Source organism: Anopheles stephensi, chromosome 2, assembly GCF_013141755.1.
Source record: "Anopheles stephensi strain Indian chromosome 2, UCI_ANSTEP_V1.0, whole genome shotgun sequence".
Lineage (NCBI taxonomy): Eukaryota > Metazoa > Arthropoda > Insecta > Diptera > Culicidae > Anopheles > Anopheles stephensi.
In genome coordinates this window covers 58,125,801-58,151,357 of record NC_050202.1, presented here as the reverse complement: position 1 = coordinate 58,151,357, position 25,557 = coordinate 58,125,801, and the positions used below count along the sequence as shown (strand labels likewise).

General features: G+C 44.9%; 1 protein-coding gene across 3 annotated transcripts in view; it reads left to right on the top strand.

Moving 5' to 3' along the window:
• LOC118506374 (neural cell adhesion molecule 1-like) overlaps positions 1–25,557 on the top strand; it is a 120,933-nt gene that overhangs the window by 93,277 nt on the left and 2,099 nt on the right. For all 3 annotated transcript variants that reach the window (XM_036043401.1, XM_036043400.1, XM_036043399.1), the window contains exons 6-15: positions 13,336–13,653; positions 13,724–13,875; positions 13,989–14,133; positions 14,234–14,364; positions 14,489–14,648; positions 14,781–14,951; positions 15,342–15,464; positions 22,119–22,430; positions 22,514–22,794; positions 23,497–25,557. The exon at positions 23,497–25,557 is cut by the window's right edge and continues 2,099 nt beyond it. In XM_036043401.1, the coding sequence (XP_035899294.1) occupies positions 13,336–13,653; positions 13,724–13,875; positions 13,989–14,133; positions 14,234–14,364; positions 14,489–14,648; positions 14,781–14,951; positions 15,342–15,464; positions 22,119–22,430; positions 22,514–22,794; positions 23,497–24,045 (2,342 nt within the window). In that variant the 3' untranslated portion in view covers positions 24,046–25,557. The remainder of the gene's footprint in view (positions 1–13,335; positions 13,654–13,723; positions 13,876–13,988; positions 14,134–14,233; positions 14,365–14,488; positions 14,649–14,780; positions 14,952–15,341; positions 15,465–22,118; positions 22,431–22,513; positions 22,795–23,496) is intronic.

Below are 25,557 nucleotides of genomic sequence, written 5' to 3'. Positions count from 1 at the left end.
TTCGAATCTTTTCTTGGAGGATTCTTTTCACAGAGGAAGAAATACGGTTCCAGATAACAGCTGTGCCACTTTGAACTGAAAACGGAACAATCAAACGGTAAATGATTCTTGATTTGTTTCTTGGTAAGGGACGGTGAAAGGGTTTAGAACGAGGCATAGAAGATTATTTGGATTTTTTACGGTGATAATCTTAAATCTTGAGTAAAGAATCTATAGACAATCTGATGCTATTTTCAAAAAACAACAGACAATCTGACTGCTAGAGCGCCGCATCGATCTTGTTTTGTTCGATATTTGACCGAATCACACAAATTTAGAGACTTTGTCCCAAGTAGCGTCAATTTCGTGTCGCTTGATGCTACCAAGGCTTACGCCTCATTGACATATAAGCATCGTGTTCAGAAACTGCGTCTGAAACTTCGTGTTGTTCTTTGACGTAGAATGCTATAGTTAAAATGCTTCAATGTTATTAAACATCGATTTTTCTCCTGATTAGCTCAGTGGTTCGAATGGTCCAGGTCTGCCATTTCTGGATCTTTCATTGCCATGTAGACCGGATGGGATTTGCTACCCGGTCCTGCCAAGTGAAAACCAGCGCCACTATCGTCTCTACCACCGGACTGCCTCAAACCATAACTAAAATCATTTTAATCTGTGATGAAATTTCCTTAAGTTTTATTTTAATTATTGTAAAAGTATTGACTAAGGTCCACTTTTTTTAAAACAGGTTTGAACTCCATTTTTAAGTCTTCTAAATCTTCAAGATGGCACCCAAAATAAACTGTTTGGAAACTAACTCGATATTGAAAAAATAAGACCCTACCCTAGCTTATCACGATAGGTTTACCATTCCCCCTATCAAACAGCAGGCGAGTGGCGAAAAAAAACAACACTTCCTGCTACATGATTTACAACAACCGTCCATTTTTTGCTTACGAAATCATCTCAAACAGCAACAAATATTCAAAAACTTCTCCAAAGCTGTTACCATATTCTTGAGTTTGTCAACCTTGACGCACACGGAAACTTCTCTCAAGGATGTACCAGACCCGTGAAGCGCAACCGGAATCGACTTCGACACTTCGGCGACGCCGACAGATCGGAAAGATGTTTCGTACGAATTTTTCTATTGGAAAATCGCTTCTTCCTGCGTGTACGGCAGCAGCACCAGCAGCAGCAGCAGCTGTCTCGCAACCTTTCCTTTCCCAGATTTTTTTATCGCCGCGATCCAAACAAGCAACCCCGGATAGCGGGTTCGATTGTCGCACGCTTCACAGACAAGAAGTTATGGAAAACTTTTTCCCTTCCATGTTGCATAATTTTCAATATCCTATTCAAGCATGGAATCCCCGGCTCTGTCCCACCCATCGGAATTGGCCACTCGAACCACCGTTCCACCGGCGATGGCCAACTCGTTCCGAGCTGTTCGCTAGTTTTGCGCGACGGGTCTTGAAAACCACAATAAATATCTCGAGAGTTGAAGTGGCCCGGTATAATGGTGCCATCTCGGTGCGCCTGCCGTCCTTGGGACGATCTTGAGCCCCGATGGTTGGCATTGCATGGGCAACAAAGATGAGTAAAACCATCTTCGCGTACGGGGCAAAGGAAAAGCGCGATGCGCGATCACCGATAGAAATGTATAACTTTTATGGCCGCATAACTTTGGTGTATTGAAAAACGCATCGATTCGCCGGGGCTGGTGTGGCGAACTTTTGCCGCTGATCCGGATGCGGTCGCGTTTGTGGAGCCGTGCGGACGTGCCCCGAGCACCGGACGGGAAATGAAATCGAACTTTTATGCCTTTCCACGAGGCCATTATTTCTCCATCTTCAACCTTCTCTCCATTACCGGTGCTTTCCACCCCGGGCCATTCACCCATCAAACTGAGCAGTTTCAAGACTCAAAATAACGCGCGACCGCTTTTTTGTTTTCGATTTTGCCTCACGATGACGCATTTATGATCTTAGCCGTTTCTTTTATTATGTTGCTGCTACCGATGCTAGTCAAGTGTGAATGGCGCGTTTGCTTGCCGCACGTAAGACCAGCGAAAGATTAGATTTCACCCGTGGACCAGTGTGTGAGTGCGCGGATGGTGAAAAGCTACCTCGTGTCGCGCAACCTGCATCGTTGAGTGAAAGTGACAATAACGATGCCATTTTTATGAGCTCCTCCCATCGGGCTCGATGTAATCGATGCGCGATACGAACGCCTTGTCATCGGCTATATTATCACACGATGGAAGACCTTCACGTCCTGGCACGGCGATGCGCGTGTACGGTGACAAGAAGAAATTTTAATTTCGTTATGAAAACCGAAGATGAAAGCGGCTCTCTTTTGTTGGGAACGGTGGCGGAGAATCTTTCCCAAAGGTTCTCGAACGGATCGCTGATCCTGCTGGAACACATTCGTTTAATTAAAATTAAGCTGGAACTTTATGAGCATGCAGTGAAGAGGTACTTTGCGAATGAATGAAGTGGCCTCTGTGTAAATGTTGCTTGCTAGTGTTATGCTTTTTGAAGTATTAAACAGAAATTTCAGTACTATTCACATGAATTGCCACTAGTTCATCACATAAGCGATAATGCTTTCCATCACTTTGCACAGTGGGTCAATTTTTGTTGGTAAAATATTATTAAAAGTGGCCATTTTAAATTTAATAAATAGCTCATCCTGGTTGAGGTGCTTTAAATGTATACAGTTGGGGCGTTACGGTGGCCAAGGTAGGTGGCCTGTAGAAACACCTATGATAATATAATTGTCTATTTTATTGTTGGCTTTAAGTTTTCGTCTTCCTGCCAAAGTGTTTTTACGAACACATGTTGATTTTTGTATTTTTTAACAACTTTTTAAAAGATTTATGTACAGACAAGTTCATCAAAAGCCAATTCAGAAAAGTTCTAATCGCTCATTTACGTAGTTCGTTCGACAGTAATGTAAATGTTTATTTGCTCAACGATTTCTTTTAATTCAGGACCGTTTGAGAGGGATTGCACCAAACAATTTATTTATTAATTTAATTCAAATAAGTGTGGTGTTAACTGTTGAGTGAATTTAATTATAACTTTGTACCAAATATTGTATATTTTTATTCGCTCCATTCACTAGAGTTACATCAATTTTAGTAATCCCTTCTGGCTTTCAAGTATGAGAAAAGAAAGGGAATTAGACATGTTAAAGAATTCGAGCACAATCATGAAACATACACAAATTTCAGTAATGTTTTTGATGTGCTTTTTGCATTGAATAACAATAACTTTCAAACTATGGCCCTTCCAATCAATACGCTTAACCTCACCTGTCAGGAAAAATCATTCAAATTTATCTGTTCTTTCGTTGTAATACAATGACCTGGCCGTGCTGCTAATAATCAGATGATGCCTAGATGCCCATTGCCTGAGGTACCCATTCGACCAATGTTTACTGTTGCTCCAAGAGTGCAATTCCTGTGCATTGCGTATCACTTAACACGTTACCCAACGCATCAGAAAAAAACCACCCAGCCCGCTTGCCAATGTTTGTTAAAAGATCATTCATTTATTATTGATTCATTGCCAGCCACATATTGACTCGAGCACACAGATGATTGTTTGCTCTTGGTGCACGATTAAAATACTCTTATCGTTTTTATTTATTCCATTAATAAGCTCGATTTTTCACGCGACCATCGCTTGAAATTGGAACTCTACATGATTCGTGGAAACCAGGTCGCGGGCCCAACATGTAAAGCAAGCTAATGACTCACGAGGGTAGCCTTCCACCGCAAGCGCTTCGGTGTATTTAATGAAGCCAAGCTTCAAATGTTAATGAAATCGACTGTGGAAATGGATTTACAGCCCACGTTCGCGATCGATTTTCACCGGGTGGATGTTTGGATAGGACACGTTTGTGCTACCCAACATAAGGTGCGCATCTCTTTGCTGTTTTGCCCGGGTAGTAAAGGTAGCCGTTAAAATCTAAATGCCCCATCGCTGGGTAGCAGTCAATAATGATCCATACCCGAAAACGATGACGACCAAACGAACGCGAACCGAACCTCATCGGTGCAGACGAGCTCTAAAAACATCCGTCTCGCTAAGCAAGCGAGAAAAAAAGGGACACGTCAAATGGAATGGAACGAAATAAACATAAAAAACCATCCACCCCGATCGGATACGCGCTATCCCGATAGAATCAAAATGGAGGGTTGAAGAATAACGCTGAGAATGAAAAGGATAGCTGTAGCAGTCAGTTTGGTCGTAGATTCTGTAGCGCCATTCAAATTTCAACCTGCTCATCAGCGGTTGCCATTTTACGGCGGACGGGGATGTCTGTCGGGTTGACTATGCTACCAGGCGCTGAACTCACACACACAGTCACATCCGGTCGGCACCGGAACACTAGTGAAAGTAGCCGGAAATATTGCTGACCGTAAAGGGGACACCATCGGCCGGGCGCGCATCAATGCGAAGCCATCACACGGTTGTGCTGTTGGAGGGAAGAAAAAAAGCTGTTTGATCCTTCCTTCCCGTCGGCTGCGCGTTTTGTCATTCATCGTTCTCATTTCCGGGATTTGATAAGGCGCGTGCAATGGTGTCGTAAAGTGCTATCAAAACAGCGGAAACTGGGCTTTTCGGTAGGGCAAAGGAAAAAAAAAGAACGATATCATTCTTCGCGTCCTCATGTTCTTTGGCGAGCAAGTGGCATACCGTGGAGCAGTTTTCCTTTTTGAAAAGCGGGAAAGCGAATTGAGCGATAGATGATTTGTGCAAAAGTACCTAAAACGTGAATCGTTTCCGGCCAACTGAAAATGCTAAATTTGTGCTCTGTTTGTGGCTTTAAAGTCAATCTAAATTATGCTTCAAGCTGGATGTACAACATTTTGCCCAGCAAACGCTTCTAGCTGAAAGATATTAATCTATTAGCTAGTAGAATTGCTTGAATGTTCCAAACACTATTTTTTCTTGCCTTTTCCCACCAAAAAATCGCTCGAGAAAAATGGCATCGTTCGCGTTCGAAATCGAAACTGCAGCAGACGTTAAAATACTGTGTAAAACTGTGCCCAACTCGACCACGAATTCAATCCCGTGCTGGAAACTGGCGGAAACTACATCAATCTTGACCGTGTGCGCTCGTTCGCTCAACCGAAAACGGGGTTCGACCCACCACCAGCTCAGCCCACTAGGAACAGCTCGGAACAGCTGGCAGAGGTTAATTTCGGTGCGCTTTCGCCATCGACACACAGAACACACAGAAGAATTCAGCACACACACGCACACACAAACCCTCCAATACCTGGGCTTCATGAGGCACTAAATTTGCCAATGAAGAAACCCGAGAACGCGCGTTTCCAGCTGCAGCTGTGTTAAATTATCGGTAGCAAATATTAAGCGACTGCAATTGCCGTTCGAATAAGGGTTGAATAAAAAAACCTTTCGAATTCCAAGGACACCGATCGGCAACAAAAAAACGGTGCACTTTAAGAAATCAGGAACTTGTTTCCGACCGGCGTAACTCAGCTCAATTCTCAGTGAACGCTGGAAAAGGGGGGAAACCGTTGGGGTCGGCATGAGGTTGCTGTGGAATGAACGATGCAAGAATTATTGCTCGACAAACTTACCGAACGGTACTCGTTCGAGTTTCGTTCTGCTCCCAAAAAGGCGCTGGTGCCGGTCCAGTATTATTTTCGGTTCAGTGCACCCATCGTGTGGTTTTTCCTTGCGCCATCTCATGTAACAAGGTTGAGCTGGTTTACAGAAGCACCATATAGTGGAGTTTTTTTGTTTCTTCGATATAGAGATGGTAAAAGTGAATCGGCAATTAGGATTCGGTATGGTACGGCACAATTCTTGCTGTGAAGAAGAAAAGGGAAGAGGGAGAGAGAGAACAGTCCAGAAGCGGCTTTCCTTTCGAGCATGGGTGAATATCTGCTTGTCCTACCGCGTTAAGTCGCTCTTCTTTCTTTGTTTGCGATTCAAGCGATTCAAGCGATTCGAGGTGAAATTTTGGCGCTAATTCTTTCCCTTTAGACATTTTATTCATCCCGCCTTCGTTGCTTTACAATCCCCGGGAAACCTTCTCCAAGTAAGAGGCGGAGTGCGAGTTCTCAGTTGCAAGAGCCCAGTTGCCGTCCCGGTTCACGTTTCGCATGGCTGACTGTTGGCTACACCGTTAAGTGGAATCGCCTTCCCAGCATCCTTTTCCACCCTTTCCAACCATTTCCCCCATCATCCAGCACCCCGTGCGTTAAAGCCTGTGGGCAAATCCTTTGCAGCTCTCGGTCGCTTTACCCGATGGCCGTTAATGCGGCTGTGCTGCTGTGTGGTGTTCAGCCGGGCGAGACTTTGGCTCCCAGTAAGAAGCACCGTTTGAAAGGTTCTTCTCGTCCTGCATGCGTCCCCGGGATGCCCCTTCTTACATGCGGTAAGGAGGTCCATTCAGCTTAGCAAACCGAACAATCAATGTTTTCTTCTTAGTTTCGTGTGAAAAACCACAAGAATCGCCTACGGGTTAGAGGAAAGAGGGAAAAGAGGGTGTGAGAGCGAGTGAAGGAGTTAGAGGGAGGAAAAAACCCATCACGAACAGCTGAAACCGATCGAGCACGAGAGTCGGTGGCAACCGGGGTGGGAAGTTAAGTAAAAACCACCGGCACGGGACCAGATCCGCCGAGAAAGGTTTATTTTTGCACAAGGGAGATTTATTCACTTTCCTCTAATGTGTGTTTAATGCCTGCTTCTGATTCGCAGCGTCTGTCTGCCCCTTCTTGGCGGATGGTTGTTTCCGTGACGCATACCTTTCCCTGCCCCATCCCATAGGCGGGAGGTTTTTATCTGGTGCGTTGGTTGTTCTCAGAATCAATGCAGGAAGCCTCTGGGGTTTCTTCTATAGAGCTGGGAAAGCTTTAATAGTACAAATCGCGAACAACGAAATGATTTACGAGCGTGCTAGTGTTGTGTCTGCGTACCACTGCTGCAATTATTCCATCTAAAGTAAGAAAACCGGGAGAAGGAAAGATAAAATGTATTACTAATAAGGAGAGGCTTGGTTGTTTTACTAATGTACTGTATTATTCTCTGAGTCACTTTCTCACCTAGCAAATCATTAGTGTCTCCCATGAAGAATGTGATTCTGTTGCTGTATTTCGATAAACAATAAAAAACAATTATTTCAATGCTTTCAATGCTGCTGGCTGTACCAAATTATTGACAAACTCACATTTGCACAGTGGGCACCATTTATCGAATAAAGGTAAAAATTGCTTTTTGTTTTTATCTTTGTACTTAAAAGGAATAAAAAAACTCATGTCATCATTTGAAAAAAAATTAATTTGTAAAAAAAACACATTCAGGAAAATGTTAATAAAAACTACTGCAAATTTTACTGATTATTCATAATTTTCGGAATAAAAATACCAATGGAGGCGCCCGGTACTTTAAAATACTGTCAAGATCGTGATCATGATGAGAATTATTTAAATATTGTGTGACAAACATTACACCAACATAAAGTTGTGAAGTTGTGAATTGTTTTTGTAAAGAATTTTTGTATTTTAAAATGTCAATAACTTGAGTTCTTCAACGGGTAGATCCAGAAAAAAGACGGATGGAGGCGCCTAGTACTTCACAATCCGTTAAAGATCGTGTTCACGATCATGATGATGATTGTCTAAATGCGTTTTAAATATTTTGAATTAAAACATTTACTGTTCTCATTTATTGTAAAGTATAAGGAGCTTTTCGTTTTTATAACAAATATAATTTTTCTGCTGTTTGCACCTCTAACATTGGCATAAAACATTTACTCATTGCTTGACACGCAGTTGATTTTACGACTTTTCTCCGAACCAAAAAGCCCACAGTTAGTTTGGCCGGATAAAAACGGGAAATAAATCACTCTTTCACGTCAAATATCCCGCTTTTGTTAGCGGCAAAAGGATCATCATCAGTGTCTGTGTGCTGCCTGCTGCGAGAATCGCACCAAAGTTGAAGCCACAAGATGAATCCAACCCTTCACTCCACCCCCAAAATGGCCCCCATTCCTTCCCTGCATATTGCTCAGGTTAGTGGGAAAATTAACCACCCACACTGTCTCTGTTGCTGTGTCCACGGTCAACCGTTCCAGCCCCCGCCCTGTTTAAGCGTGTCTTTTCTTCTAGCTGATTTTGTCGCTGTCACTAATCCGTTCGTTAGTACACCGAACCGTTAACCGTTGCCTACCGAGCCTAGTGTATGCTTTGCGGAAACAGCAAGAGGATAAAGGAGAAGCACACACAGAAAAAAAAACCGGCTGATGGAAAGCTTTCTGTCGGGTGGCCACCATGGGCCCAGCTATCGTCTCTTTCACCGCCACCATTTGCACGCTGGCAAACTTCACCAGAAAGCTGTAAATTAATTATGTTTAAATGGTTTAAGCAGGGAATAATGATGGGAGATTTGGACAAACAACGGCAGCCATTAGGCCGTCCGTTGACCGGCAACGGATTGTCCAGCGGGATCCAAGCTGGGATGGATCGTTTTTCGCACACCCCCTTTGCACTGTGGAAGCAGCGAGAAGAGTTTTTACCATGCTGCCAGTAGGGTTTTTCCTGCTGTGTTTCATCGTCGCTGAGTAAGTAAGGAAGGACAAACAACAAAAAATCCTGAAGGCCCAAAGCATAACAGAATCCTCCCCATTCCCGACCACATCCCAGAATGGATGTGCCATGGGTGGATAATTGCTTTCTGAGGTGCGTCCGTTGTCAATGTGAGAACGATGACTGATGAGTTCGGGGCATTAGGCTTCGTTGGAAGCGCAGGTGGCGGGTGTGGGAGCGTGAACGAGGGGGGGGGGGGCGGGATAATGTAAACGGAAGTAAGAAGGAGAAGCTTAGAAACGTTCGCCAGGAGATGAAATAAGTTATTTAACAATCGAAAGTATAATCCTCCGGCAAATGGCGGCGAGACCGGCGGAATATGATGTCGGAAGGTTCTAATTTGGGAGGAAAACTTCATTCGTCTTTTGGTTGGTGTTTTTTTTGCGTTGGTTTTCAGTGCGTTAGCCCCAGCACTTATTTATTTTCATAAGAAGATTAATCCTAAGCGTATCTCAAGCCCTTTCCATTAATGGTCCTACGGGTTGTCGTCGGCGGTGTGTGTGATGGTAGAACAATGGAAAATCAATAATCTTGTGCGGTAAGATTTTTGGGGAAATTAAAAGCAGCCAAAGCTTAGGAAATTGATGTTCCACGAAAAGGAGATTTAAAGTGAATGTTTAAAACTATTTGAACAACATTTTATTTTTTTAATCAGCTCGAAATGAACTCCCCATTAGCATTTCATTTGTAGCATTAATGTGGTGTACGGAGTTATGCCTTTCGCAAAAAATCGCACACACACACACACACACACACACACAGGCTTGGCTCAAAAGACATGAACTTTAAAATAAACTCTTACAGTGGGTACATTTTGTGCATAGCAACGCTACCGATAATCCGCTTGCGGGTAGTTCGGAAAATTTTATAGAGTCTGAACACTGTGTGCAGTACAATACACCGACAATGATCTCCCGGGGTTGGCATGTTTTACTTTATTTGCACCAAAAGCGGAGAAGAATTTCCCTAGCAAGTGGTACCGGATACTCAACAATGCAGCATTAGTACACATCTTTTGCTGCCGTTGTCTCCGATCATAGTTCGTTGGTGCTAGAGATGGGCGTAATTGGCAAAGGAGTGGAACTGGTTTCGGATGATTCTGAAAAATAAATTGGAACCAGTTTTGAATATTAGGTGCCGATGAGCCATCCGGAATCGTCTAAATTATCCGGATCTGTGAAAATCGGAGAAACTGTCCGAAATAGGCGCAATAAAAAAGCTGATGGAGACGCCTAGTACCTCATAATCCGTTCAGGATCGTAACCATGATCATTGTTTTAAATTATCTAAATATTATTAAATTATTTTGCATTCAAAAGATAAAGATAGGAAAATGTTTGTCAACGAATAAAAACAAAATAACATACGAATAGAAAAACATATGTATTATTCTATAATTCTACTATAATTTAATGAACCGCGCAAGCAATACAATCCTGCGTCGTCCTCAACGTCATGCATCATTAAAACTATCAACCTCAAGAAACTTTTAAAAATTGTTGGGTACACCATTTTTCAAAGGTGGACGATTCTGACGGTTCTGGATGATTCCAGACGGTTCTGGATGATGCAGTTCCGCTTGAAACCGACGTTTTTCCTTCCTTGGAATCAGACTCGGAGTCAAACCGGTCGGGTTTAAAGCCGAACCGTGGGTGTATTCCAAAGAACCCATCACTACTCGGTACCGTGCCCCATCCCAATGAGCCAATGGATGATGAGCGGTTTGTAATAGACAGTTTTTTTTTGTGTGTGTGTTTCAATCCACTGCGCCTTGCTGCACCGTTATTTCGTTCTTCTGTTTGACTACTATATCCTTCTTTTCAAACAATTTCTTACCCATCTGGGTGCACCGCAGCAGCAGCAGCAATAGCTGCACGACGAATAAGAGCAAACTGCAAAGAACGAGCATTAAACTGTATTTGTTTTACGTTTGCCAGGATTCCCATCCATAGCTCCGAGGAGAAGGATCGAGCTGAGGGATGGTGTCCCGGATCTACAATCTCCATGTGTCCATATTTCATCCACATCACATTCAGCAGTCGCACATGCTCAACCCAACCTCCCGAAACCGCTCCCTTTCCACGCTACCCTTATTCTAACTTCACTTTTTTTTACGGTGAAAATTAGCCACGAGGGAGTGCTTTGATATTCAACGAGTCACTCGCGACCGCTTTCCCTCCGATCCTGCGTGTGCCGTCCCGCACTCAGTCAGCCCTTCCCGACAATGTGGTACGCTTCGCGCGAATAAAATATGAAATATGTAGAACAATAGTCGGATTCTGGTTCTGCGCATTCCAAAATTCCGCAAAACTCGCCCACACCGAGGACCGAAAATATATTTATGGATGGCTCATGCATTATGCGTGGCCTGGGTTGAGGAAGTACATGTGCGTGCGGTGGGTGTGTATGTGCGAAATTGAGTCGTCCGCATTTTTGTTTTCCTTCTGCTGCTGCTGCTGTACCACTCCAGCAACAATAACCGCCAGCAGTTTTGAGGGAGCTAACCGGCCAAAAAGAATTGCGCTAACTCGTTGAAAACATACACAACTCAATGGCATACCATGGTCCGGGTTTCCCTGTTCGGTATGCTAAAACCTGTGTGTGTCTGTGTGTGTGTGTGTTTTTTTTTTCTGTCTCTGTTCTCCAGCTGCCCAATGATTGCAGCCGGGAGGTGGACAGCTCCCCAAAAGCACCATCTCATTCCCTTGATGGACATTTTTCTCATTTATGTGTTATATTTTGTCATTTTTTTTATTGGCAATTTTAACTGTACAACTGTGGGTTTGCATGTGTGTGTGTGGGTATGACGAACCGTATAAAAGTTAGTCGAGTTCGGGGTTGCGTTCGGTAGAGTTTGTGGAACCGCAAACTACCCCTTGCTGTTAAATTTTGAGCATAATCTGACGTACGGCGAATTGCACTGTACGGAAGCGCTTTTCGTTATGGGGACAGCTGAGTGACAAACCATCGCACGGTACATTTATGAGTTCGCTTCATTTATTAGCATACAGTTGGCATTTGCCATTGTCTTGCACGGCTGATGCTTTTGCGGGGCAGCTCGTTAAGCTAACAAGCTAAGCTCTGATGTAATTGGTTCGAGATGACGAATGTGTGTGTGCGATTTCTCTGTATCATTTTATTATATTTCGCATAATTAGCTTCAGCAAACACAGAGGATTAAATTATTTTAGGAAAGTCGGTGTAGGTTCAAATGTTTTAATAGCTTACAGAAATGATAACGAAAAATACTGCAAGCAGATGGGTGAACACACCCTTCTGCTTGCAGTTTTCTTAATGAACACTAGTTTATTCTTTTAATCTTTGAGTTAAAATCGTTTCGTCTGAGTTCAAGAACATGTCAGTTGACCGTCAAGTGCCTAATGTCTAGACTGACTCGAAGACATTATAAGACAGCATTTCGATCAACCTTTTGCTTACCAAACCAAATTTGTTTTAGAATTCGTCCTCATCTAACCCTCAGGCAAGGTAAAACAGTAACAAGTATTTGAGATAAACATTCGACCATCTTGAGCTAATTTTATGCGAATTTGAAGTCACTTCCAATAACAGTCATATACACATTTTCCTTGTACAATGCTAATTTCCTTTCACCGCAACACATCAAAGCCCGACGCTGGTACAAAACCCGGTAATGAGTGTCATTTTGTTCCTCGGTAGCATATGTGTCTGAATCCCTCGAAACGGATGCACCCTCATTACGGAAATTTCAATAAACCATGCAACTGCCAAAAAAAGGGATAGAGGGGATAACGCAACCAATCCAAGTTCACAATCTCCAGTATTGGAGCTCCTCAAAGCAGATGCTTAACTATGCTGTCTTCAGATTCACTGCAGTGCATAATTAAGCGACAGAATACGCTCCAGCAACTCCATTACACTGGTCCGAGGGGGTCTGGGGTTAGAGCTCCCAGCCAGCGTTACTTAGCCATAGTCAAAGTACTCATTCGTGAGTGTCAATTTCGTGTTTTAATTTACCCCGACCATTTGATTCTCGTCCCGTCCCAAAAACGTTCCGCTCATTATGCACCAGAAAGTGCTACGATTGGGTCAAGCGTGTTTTTCGAGTAGGAGATCTGAAGTTTCCCTTTTCTTTTCGCACGTTGGGACAGGTGAAGCTACAGCCAAGATGCCACAAGCAAGTAGGAGAGGCGGATGGAGAACTCGTGGTGGCGTAGGGCTGGGGAAACGTAATTAAACTGCAGATCATTAAAATTAGTGCACAAGAAAATGAGACACTGCAACCAAGGGACACGAGAAAGCGAAAGCGAGAAAGAGAGAGCAACCCCATTGCAGACGACAAGCGTTTGGCAAAGTTTTTGGTCAGCACACAGCCAGACCAGGAAGCATAAGAATTGTGCCATGAAAAGGAACCAAATTGCTTGGTTGCTCGTTCCGAGTGGTAACGAGGGGGGAAAGTTTTCCAAGATTTTCCATTAAGTACACATCCTGCGCGGTGTGTCGGGGTTCCAGGGCGTGAGAACTGTGATAGTTTCCAGAGAGAGAGAGAGAAAGAGAAATGGCCCACAAGCAACCGTGCTCCAGGAAATGATTCGGTTTGCACGTGTAAAACGAGGAACAAAGTTTTATTACATCAGTAATTTTATTACTTTTTTAACACTTTTCCTTTCTCTTTCTCTCTTTGTTTTTCCTTGTTTTTTTGCACGGCGAATTTCGGCTGACGTGTGACGATCGTTGATGGCATACAGTTCCCCCGGAGCGGATGGTGATACGGGATCAGCTCGGCATGGAGCGTACGACGGTGGCCGGACCGTACAGCGAAGGGGACAACATCAAGCTGCGCTGTGACGTGTACGGTGGACGGCCAACGCCAACCGTCACCTGGTACCGGGACACGGTGCCGATGACAGCGGACACCATGTACATGCCGCTCGGGAAGCACCTTCGCAGTGAGATAGCGCTTGGGCCGCTGACCCGTCAGGACCTGCACACCAAGCTCGTCTGCCGGGCGACCAACCATGCCCGGGCCAATCCAGTGGAGCAGTCCGTCCAGATCGATATGAACTGTAAGTGACTGACCGGTCCCGGTTTTGAAGTTCTGTACCACTAACACCGCCCAACGCTTAAATCCCGCAGTTGCTCCACTAAACATAAGACTGATCGGCGCCCATCAGCCCTTGTCGGCCGGCCGAAGATATGACCTTCTGTGCCAAAGTGCTGGTTCACGGCCAGCCGCTTCCATCACCTGGTTTTTGGACGGTGTGCGGCTTGACAAAAGCAAGGAAACCGTAAGTAATGTGAACCAGTGGTTTACCACGCGTGTCACCATCGCACAACACCATCGCATCACACTAACAATTCTGGGTTTCCGGTTTTCCGTTTCCCCGGGCACGCAACGTAGACATCGGCCGACGGCAACCAAACCACAAGCACACTATCCATCGTGCTGAACCGAACCGATGCGGGCAAATATTTGTCCTGCAAGGCGTACAATTCCTACGTACAGTCCGATGCCCTCGAGGATGGTTGGCAGCTGGACATTCAGTGTAAGTTGGGGCGGAAGGCTAGCAAGCAAACACACACACCGCTGGGGTAAAACCGCACCCCCTGTTCATGGTCAACTCTGATTCCACCCATCACTTGCAGACGTTCCTGACGCGTCCGTGAGGCTGGGCAGCTCCTTGGACCCGAACGCCATCCGGGAGGGTACGGACGTTTACTTCGACTGTATCGTCAAAGCACATCCGGCCGTTTACAAGGTCGAATGGAAGCACAATGTGAGTAGGCCGCGTTCTGGATCATTGTTTTTCATAGTACGACTTATTTCACCTGTTTTTCTCTCTTTCTCGCTCTCTTTCTCTCTTTTATCTCTCAAACAATGGAATCGGAAAAATCCTGCAGAACAAAACGCTAACGCGCAACATATCGCAGGGTGTCATCGTCAGCAAGCATTCGCTGGTGCTGCAGGGTGTCTCCCGTACGACGGCCGGCAACTACACCTGCGTGGGGTTCAATGCCGAGGGTGAAGGTAGCAGCCCGACGTTCGAGCTGAACGTGATGTGTAAGTGAATAATTGAATTTTTCATTTTCCTTACCACCGGTGGGCTAGTGTTGTGCGACCGAGTTTGTCACATAGTTTCCCCAGTGCCAGTGACGAGTGTTGTGTCGTTTTGCATTTCGCCCCTTTTCGCAGATGCACCGACCTGTGCACCGAACCAGCCGCGGGTGTACGGCGTGGCCAAACAGGAAAACGCCGAGATACGGTGCGTCGTCGATGCTAATCCACCGGATGTGGAGTTCAAGTGGACGTTCAATAATTCAGCCGAGAGCATCGATGTGCAGGCGAGCCACATCTCCAGACTGGGTAATGTATACATTTCCGATACCGTCTACTGTCTGCACCTTATTCTTGAGCGATTGGTTCCGTAAAGTTGCCTTATTCATAGAAACTGGCTTAAATTTTTTGTTTCAAATTACTGAGTTAGAGAATTTTCCTAAAGTAACTGTAGAACGTAATATCATGTAGCGAAACGGTGTGGGGAAGATTTGCCTTCGGGCCATCCATCCAATCTACGCCCCGCAGTAGTTCGTTACGGTCGTTCGTTCAGGTTCATTTTAATTCCAGTTAGCTGCATAACGTCCACTAACTTGTCTCTCTCCCTTTCTTGCACTTCTTTTTCTTCCCCGTGGAAATGCCGGTCCGATGTCGGCTCGCTTGTCGGTGCTGGCCAAATAAATGATGTGCCCAACGCAGGAACGTCATCGATCGTATCGTACACGCCAATGACCGAGCTCGACTACGGTACGCTGCTCTGCTCGGCCACCAACAAGATCGGCAAGCAACGGCAACCGTGCGTGTTTCACATCATCGCTGCAGGTAAGTTGCAAGTCAACGGGTCATCCGTGGAAGACGATGAACCGACCGAATCGAGCCACCCATCGGGCATGCTGGTGATGCTGGCAATAACTTTCACTCGGGGGGTTTTTTGTTGTGTGGTTTGATGAAAGTTTTTTGTGTGGCGCCTTCAGGTGAAAGATTTGTTTCATGCTGTACACGGTTTCAATTCGTCGTATTCTCTGGTGGTGGTGAAGTATGGCTAGGATATTGCTTTTATCCTAGTAATAGGGAGCTTTTGATGCGTGTTTGTGATAACTTTGGCGGTGTGTTGGGGTGTTAAAAAAGATTATTTGATCAGCAAGATAATAGCTGTTGCATCTCTGGAGCTTTGAAGATTTTGTTGAACGAAGTCAGGGTGCTTTAATCAAGCGCCAAGTGTTGGTACTTCCACGGGAAAGCGTTCAAAATGGTACTTGCTTCATCAAAACTTGTTAGGCAAGTCTCATGTATTTCGCGACTTTGTTACCAAGCAGGAACTAGAAATTCTCCTCGGAAAATAATCCAATCGACTTTGCAATCGATCGCCTTCCTCCAGAGACTTCAAAAACTGGAAGTGAGTAAGATAGAGCAATGAGTTGACTACGCCAAGCATAAAACAGGCATAGCATATCTAAAATAGTAAAAATGGCTTCTGGAAAGCTGATGATGAGCGGAAAAATTCACCTAAAACATGGAACGGAACATTTACTGAGAACGAGAGATCCATTAGCTGTTTTTAGTACTTCTTCGAGCACGGGTTTCCAACGTTTCTAGCTCGCCTGTCGATCACTTCAGCTTGCCGGCGATGAGATGAGTTGAGTTTGGTTCGAAATTAAATTCTGACCGAGCGACGAGAGCCGAGTGTTTCATCTAATCAACTTGATTATCAGAAAGCAAGTTGATGTGTTTCCGTGTACTTTTTCTTCACCTACAAACTGGTTTATGGATTGTGTTTTTTTTTTTTTTGCAGGAGTAAAATGTAATCTACCAAGGAGGAAAATTAATTCGAAGTAGCGCAAAGCGACGTGTGCTTACATAAGTTGTGCTTTTTAAATTGGTTTACGCTAAACTAAAATTGAAATGTGAAGCGCTTTTTTGTTGTTGTTGTTCCTCATCACAAAACTTTTTCCTTGCTAGTTTTCTACGCTCACTGTAAGTGAACTAAATTTAATGAAATTAATCATAAGCAAGTATCCTCGTTTTTTCAGTGTCCGGGAAAAGAAGATTGAAACTTTTACACGTTGCGCTTTGGAAATTTGTTTCCGGGTCACTAACATTCTTCCGGGAAAGCCCAAGAATAGATTAGCATATTTATTGCAGAACGCTTCCACCGTAGCATATTGCATTAATCAACCGGTTGAAAATCTAATGTTCACATCAAAGGCCGAACAACGGAACGGAGATGTAGAATCTAATTATATGCTAGAATATACCATCAAAATAATGAAAAATCACCAGGTGAATGTTGCGAAATCATGCGTTGAGCGGCTGATGAAACTCGGTACGATCGAGTTGCCTGCCTATAGCTCGCTATGGTTTAGCTGTTTGGGCTTACCGATCAAAAATGAATCCTTCCGGGAGGGAATTAATTAACAGGTATTCGTTGAAAAAATTTCTTTCTCCCTCATCCCAGCCGTTTGTTCGGCGCATGTAGGAGAAAGCACGAACGGAAGTCAATTTTACTTAGCACACTGTTCGTGCAGACTTTTAGTTGGATGCTTGATTGGATGCTATCGGGGATTTTCGATCAATCTGTTTAACCGTGCTTCTCGTTTTATTAGCTATTTTGCTTGCTTATTTAAATAGAATACCTTTTTGCAGTTAACGATATTTATTCTTTGGCTATCTGGGGCGTAAAGCGGTGTCCGAAGTTTTCTTTCGGAGAATCTCTTTGTTGCGATACGATTCCTGCCACCTTTGTTTACAGCAACTGATAGCTATATGCATTCAGCATTCTCCCAGAGTCATAAAGCAAATACGAATGAGTTGATTGTAAATTCAAGGAGTTTTGGGGGAAACGAAATCGGTTTCTAAAGAATTTTATTCAATAAGAGAATACATGACGATTTATTTAATGTTTAAATGCCTTCTAAAACAAAACTACTCTGAATTTGGTCTTCCGGAGGACTGCATTGCTGCTGACTAAAAGCTCATACACTAGAGAATATTGTATTAAATAGTACCTTCTTTCTCATACAATGGCCGTAAGCACCGAAAGGTATAAAATACACGTCACCAATTCACTCAAGCTTTCCGTTCAATTGTTTCACCGCTCCGAAACCGAGCGCTGTACCTACTAAATTAACGAGCATAATCCTGGCTCATCTTTTGTCAGGCAAATTGTTTTGCCTTTCGTCTCCGCTGCTGCTGCTTCTGTGGCAGGTGAGAACGAGCCAAGGGTGTTTCCGCTGAGGTATTATTTCGTAGTTCTTCCACACACACACTCAGAAAAAAAGGGTTTTCCAACCGGATGTACAGGAAATGAAGCTCGAGCCCCAGGAGAGTCCACTGGAGCATACGGAGAGTTAAATATTAAAGCCCAAGAAACAGGGCCCGTTGTGACCGGAATGAACCACCCGAAAAAAAAAGAAGCAAAAAGATCTTCTTTTAACCCAGCCCCAAGTTCCTGTCCGGCAAATGTTTTATTGCCGTGAAACCATGAACCAGTCGACGACGAACACACACAGTAAAAAGGGTTTGCACATTGTGTGTTTATGAGCGGAAAGACATGCGTTTGATGGTAGAGTTTCATGTACGGGAAAGCTCTCCTAACCCTCGCAGAGATCTTGCCTTGGTAGAAAGGGACGAATGGTTTAGAGCGAACAGTGATACCACCGGTCGAAAGATGGAAATGATGGTTTCTGGTTTAAAATTAAACTACCGCTTCGTAACATCACTGCATGTCCAGTGGTTTAAGGAAGGAACGGACAGAAGAAGCCACACGTTAGCTTCAATGTGTGGCAGCTTCGAACGTCATCGTCGAGTCCGGTTAACCAAACGTCAGGGGTGATGAGCCAAAGGGTTAGGTACAGATATGACAGAATCGACCGGTGTGTACCCTTTTGTAGTTGCGTACTTGCGTACCTGCTGAAAACAAAAGAATCATCGACCTGTGAAGAAAAGGTAGAGTAGCATACCTGTTTGTGTGCCATTGGGCAGTCTAAAGTTCGAGACTATTGCTTGGAATATGCATTGTGTGTTTGCGTGTGATGATAGCAGTGAGTGTGTTACGAAAATTCCACTTGCTAAAATATTCCGGATGTTGTAAGGCAACAATAGAATGAAGACAAAGGCAATTCAAAGGAATGGTCACAACGACGGACTTGATATTGGAGCAAGGAGGTTCCATAGCTGCATATCACACATTACGGATTTGCATTTGTAGATGCTGAATATGTATCGATAGTTTGAATATTATTTTTTGGTAAAACCGAAAGGAAAGTGCTTTAACAATCCCAACTGCTTCATTGTGTATTTCATAAATGTATTCCTGTTAATAAACTGACACAGATGAGCCAAGATTTTCTTGAGTTGATTGATTTCGATTGAAACGCAAACTATCTAAAGTTTTAAAAAATTATGTGTTCCTTTATTTTAAAGCTTAATTGATAGTAGAATTTTGAACTTTTATTATTATTTTTATAATTCGAAGGACTGCTTAACCATCGCAACCGAAAACAACGCTTACGAGTAGTGTTGTTCAAACGCTAGACTTTGACTAATGAAATCAGCAGCTGGAATATCAGGCTCAAAGACATCACAGACAACGTTACATTTTTATCATGCACAAAGAAGCGGGTCTGCTTTGCCCAAGTGCTTTGCAATCTGGCAATCACGTACCAGTGTAGCTTAGTGGTGAGTAACGCTGGACAGTTAAGGAGCCTTATGATGAACGATTCTCGAGCCTGTTAACTGTTTGCGCCTTACAGTAAGGCAATCCGCATACACTCCCGCGAAGGCGAAGATCGGATGAATTCGGATAGAAATAATCTTAAAATTTATTCATTTTTCCTTACCGTGAATCTTTCCTAAATTCTTACTCACAAATAAACCATTATCAAGTTATTTTGCGACACTATTGACAATTGAGAAATAATTTTAAGATAATTCCACATGACATGGTGGACAGTATTTAAGCACATGAACGTCCGACGCACACATATAACTTATTTATATCTTGAATATCTGATAACGAAAACCGACTTCACATGGCCAAACCGTGGGTAAAGATCCATCCAGACGGATGAAATGAAGTCACAGAAGAAATTTAAGGACGTGACCTTTCAAGGTTATAGACATGTCTGCGTACTAGAAGTAGTAGAGCAAATAATGTAGCAAATAGACGATAAAGTAAAAGCAGAATAGTTCGAAGAACAAAATCAAGCATTAGTAGAAGAACTAAGACAATCATTAATGCCACTCAATGCAATCGTCGAAGTCTGAAACGTTGATGATGATGATTAATCCGACATATTGTACCACACAAGTTTTGAGAAGGACGGAATTACCTTTAAGATATTCTTACCCTTATATTTGGGTATTAATGTAAATTTAGAAACGATACGAGTAAGTAGTGGAATACTACCGAGAATGGATTGCACCAGGGCTCTCATTTCGTAACAATGCTATTTCTTGGTATTATTTTCATAACCTACCAAGAACCAGTTCCACTAATACCAACGAATAGATTCAAGCAATACCTTCCGAGGATGATGACTCATATAGGACACAATTGCTTCTATCGCTAAGGCCGCCTCAGCCGATTAATTATTAAACTTCACTGTGCGTTTATCCGATAAGCTTGCGTAAACTTGTCAATCGACGATTACCCGACACAATCCAGGGAAATTAATCCATACCAGTTGATAAATCGACCTGAGGATATCTGTTAAATTTATCTCTCAAGACACTTAGATTGATACAGTTATAAGTGCAGCAATAAAGTGTGCTTACAACAAAACACACCCCAAACACACCGGCTGCTGCAAATAATGGGCCCAGTAACTCTCCAAAGAATGCATCACATCATTATGTTATCATCACCGACCGACCGGTTCGCCGTGCTTGCCACCCAACCACCAGCCCAAATGACGACCAAGCCAACGGTGTAGCGTTGCGAGATTACCTTGGCTAAATACCACATTTAAATGGAAACCGGGTAAAGTAGCCTGTACACACTGTAAGCTCAACCAACCCATCTGGAGCTACCGGGAGAGAATGGCATATACGGGACACACAAACAAACAAACATTTTAGCAAAAGTCCGTCCAATCCAACCCACCCATTGCTGAGCTAGACCGGGGAATGGAGTTTAATTCGGGCTGGCGTAAAGCAGAAGAAACCCAATCTTGGCAAACTGCGAATAAGCAGCGGTAGAAGTACTAGCAGCAGCATCGTCAGCACTATTATGTTTTTGTGGTGACTTTGGCAAATTTTCAAAGCGAGGTTCATTTCGAGGTTTGTTTGTGGTCGTTTTAGTAGGTGAAAAGGGAGCAAAACAACGACCCAAAAAATGGAGAAGAAAAGAAGAAAAAAAGTGCCCACACGCCGACACGGAGAAAACATTCGCTCTCCCTCTCGCTCTCTCTCCCTCTCTTTTGGACGATCCGCAGTGAAGTGTGCCGCCCTTTTTGCCCCAAGTTTACTGAAGTTTGATGTTAGTTTGTTTGCACTGGAAGTTGTTGTTTGGCACCACGTTTTGTGGAAAACTCTCGAGTGGGACCTTATTTCCCCGTGTTTTTCCGCCGCCCTCCCGCTTTAAGAGTTGGACCTTTGCGCCCAAGTTTGGCGTAATGCAAGTGCAGCTCAACACACACACACACACTCCTTTTTGGAAAGCTGTTTGTGACGCAGACGACCAACAAAAAAACGGGAGGAAAATCGCACACAATTCCACACCACGGCGAGTAAGTGTCGAGAGTGTACCATTGGCAGCTATTTAGGAATCACTTTTCATCAACCTCGACCTGGTGCACGTGAAAGTGCAGCTGCAGCTGTGCAGAGACGAAAGCTTGCAGCTGCTAGTGGGAAGTAAATCTTATTTTTCTTACTTTTGTGTAAGGGCGAGTGCAAAAATGCACGTCTTGTCAAGACCGTCACGTATGGTCGGCCAAACCTGCATCTTCCCGCACCAACCGACCGTCCACTGTCACCCATTCGTCTTTGGAAAGTTTATTTGTGCAGCTAACAAACAACCAATTACTCTTCACCTTTCCAAGGAACGGCATGGATTCGCCCCTGCTCCCGGGCTGGGAATTTGGGGAATAAATGGAGGATGTTTTTTTTGTTGTTGCTGCTTCTATTGCACTTACAAAGAAAAATCCATTTCATCACCTGGCCAGGAGGTTTATCGAACGTTGATCGGACGGGCTGGATTGCATCGTCCGGACCGGTGAAGGTCCTAATTGGAAGAGCTGCTTTTTATTGCCGACCAGCCATCCAGATGTACGAGCGTCCATTTTTATTCTACCAGCTGGGCGTCCCACGTGGCACGGAACAAGCAATAAGCGCTCGCCCGTTTACCAAGCATTGAAGTTCGGGATATTGGGTTCTTCGGTCGGTGCATACAGACGGGTGTGCAAGGATAATATCTTCCATCTCATCGGTTACATTGTTTTTCGCTTTCTCTCTCTATCTCTCTCTCGCTCTCTCCAGGTCGTCCAGATCAAGTACACAACTGCACGGTAGCGAACGTGTCCATGACGTCGTTGGCCGTCCGTTGCTACGAAGGATTCAACGGTGGACTGGCCCAGTCCTTCTTTCTCGAGCTGCGTGACAGCCATTCGCAGGAGATGCGCTTCAACAACACCGCACCGGTGCCCCGGTTCACGGTCCCCAATCTACACCCGAGCGCCATCTACCAGCTGGCCGTGTACGCGTTCAACTCGAAGGGACGGTCGGAACCGTACGTCATGAGTGCCGCAACCCAGCGGCTGCCGGAGAAGCAAATGAAGGACTCGGAAAAGGGTACGTATGAAGAATCCCCGGTCGAACCAACCTGTTGGATCACTAATTTTCTTCTGCTTTACATCTTTTCCCCTGGCTTACAGTGGAACGGCCCCGATCGCCATTACCCCTAACGCCCACCCTGTCGATAGCGATCGGGCTGGCGGCGGCCGTACTTATTGGCAGCTGTGCCATTGTGCTGGCGCTGAAGTTCCCGTGCGGTGCCGGCGGTAGACGGAACAAGGATACGGGCCAGAGCACGACCGTGCGGACATCGTCGCCCGGGCCGAGCGATAAAAGTGTCGCCAGCAAGGAGTACGACGGCAACGAGAGTGACGAGAAAAATCCGGACGTTATACCGGACACCATCGATTCGGATGATCAGGTGCGTTGGGTGTGGCGCGTGATTGTTCTAAATCACATCAAAGAAATGATAGATAATTTGAACAATGGGGGACTTGATATACAAAATGGATTTTGGAAGTACCGTTGAGAGCGAGTGTAAATTGGGAATGATTTTACTCATTACTTAGAACCTCCAAATACAGAGAACAGGTATCTAACAATGACCTCAAGAAGAGGTTTATTTGGAAATTTTGGCTTCCTTAATTCTTCAATGTTCTGTAGCGAAATAATCATTTTGGGTGAGATTTAGGTCTGTTAGACATCGGTTCTATCGTTACCACTACCCGTATGACTCCGGGTGCCAATGCAATTTTTCGGCGAATATTGTCTCTCATTCGTTTGAACTCACAATCCCTGGTCTGGTGTGTATGGTGGACATGGAGGTAGCGGTGTCAGTCTTTGCACAGAACAACCGGGACACGCAGGGCAGCAAAACGGATTATCAGTTTTAAGCTACGAGTATATTATTCAAATCAACAAATCCAGAGGCCGTACTCCAAGATCTGTCGTGGTTATAGAGGCATCGAGGAAGAAACATTCACTGATGCTCGATCCTGCACATAAAACCTGATCTGTCAGGACTCCGGTGCATAGCCTTAAAATATCTGATGATCTCGAATAAAAACAGTCGATTAACACTTTCCCGCTTCCTTTTATCGTTTTGGGGGATCTTCTTCCACAGATGGAGTACATCAAACGAAGACAACACATATCGACCATTGACACAAACAGTCCGAGCCGGTTGCTGCTGACGACCACCGCCCCCAATCAAACCTTCATCGGTGGGTCAATGGCAGCCGCGCTGCACGCCAACAACCATTCCTCCACCCTCGGCTACTGTACGCTGCGGAACGGCACCCCGCAAGCCTCCAACTCCATCACGAACGTGTCGATGTGCCACATGCCTTCGACCTTTACGACGGCAACCCACACAACCTGCACACTGCCCCGGCACCCGGTAACGGGCGGTACCGGCCCGGGCCCACTGGCCCCAAACGCTCACCATTGGCCATCGTACGGTGGTACGATTGCTGGAGTGCGCAACATAACGGCCATCTCCGTGACCAGCAACCAGGGTTCGCCGGGTGGGCAGGTGCCGCCGCCACCACCGTCCGCGATCGCCATGCAGCATCTGGGACCGACGGCACGGACGCGGGTATGTATCGGGCTGCCCGAGGACGAAGTGTCCGCCGACACGCCGCTCATGATGAAACGCGAAAGCACCGTATGACTATAGGAGTCTCACAGGGTCGGTGATACGGCCCTGTGAGAGTGTGCCGCGTAAACCCCGGGAACCGTGCGTGAGTGTCGTGCTTTGTGGGCCTTGGTAGGGCAATGCAAAACCTAATTAAGTCCAGCCCATCCAGGGTTTGCTTCCAATGGAAGCCACCAGATTGTCTCCCGTGGTCCGGTACGGCGCGACCAAACACGCAGCTGCGAAACAGGACTCGTTCGTTCGCTTTACGTTCGCCACGCACCGGTGTATCAGTTTGTGATATGAGTACGCTGTGAAGTAGTAGTGAGACCGTGTCTGTGTGTTGTGAGCGGTGATGCGCAGGTGAGGCGAAATGGACAAAACCGTGACAGCAAAGCCGGGAAGAGTCAAGAAGAAGAAACAGAACAACCACTAGTGAGCTTTTTTCCCGATGCAACTTAATGCAATCGACCAGCCGGCCAGCGGTTGGTCTGTAAATAGTGTACATAGCAGTGAAAGTAAACCTGGCTCAACTCATAGTCACGCTAGGAACAATTTAACGTCGGGGTTCTCAATCTTCTGACACGGACCCAGATTAAGAATAGCCAAACAAAACAGCAACGGTAAGGTGAAAATGCCCATAGGGATCTTTAAAATATAAGCGAAAGATGATCATTTAAGAGAACAAAATCGGAGCAAATGAAAGCAAAAACGTTTGAGATAAATTTAGACACCCAAGAGACAAAATTATTCTGTACACAAACCGAACACAACATCGCCATTAATGCAACACAAAGACACAAAAGTTCACATGCAATTAAAAGAATTAGCAAAACCCAAGCAACAAAAACACTCTAGCTAGCGAATAATTAAAAACAACCACACACAAACACATTGAAGACTTGCACACAAGATGAACTTAAGGATATTCCAGGATGTTCCAGAATGTCCGGAGAAAGGGAATCGATCTCCATCGCGATAAGGCACACTTGCTACATGTGGCAAGTGAGCACGGCGATGTGACCGAGATAAGACGTACGTTTTATTTGCGCCAGGATTTTTTCGCTCCTCGCAGCCATCTTGTCCCACGTTCGATTAGATCAGGGATGGCCGTGTGTTCCTTGGGGGTGGCTTTCTACGAGTCCCATATTCCCACCTACAGAATGCTGCTTATCAGGTATCTTTCCCATCCTCGCGAATGTGTCGCTGTTGAGTGTTGCATAACGATGGTTTGGCACAACGCAGTGCATCGCCAGTGTGTGGCACGGGCCCTCCATCCCGACAGTGATTGATGACGTTAAAAATGGCGAATTTTTCTTCCACCACCACCCCTCCCCCCCCACAAAGGTTTGCTATCGGAATCGCGAGGTGCGCCAAGGTCCTCGGAAGCCACTATCTTGGCGCGAAGCTGGCTATGGCGGTAGTAGGACATGTTCCGGTGTTTGTGTGAGTGTTGTGCTCTAGCTTCTTGCGCCCGTTACAGCTGTCAACACAATCGATGATGGATGTTTTCTTCCCAGTTTTTTTTCCTTTCGTTGTACTGATTTT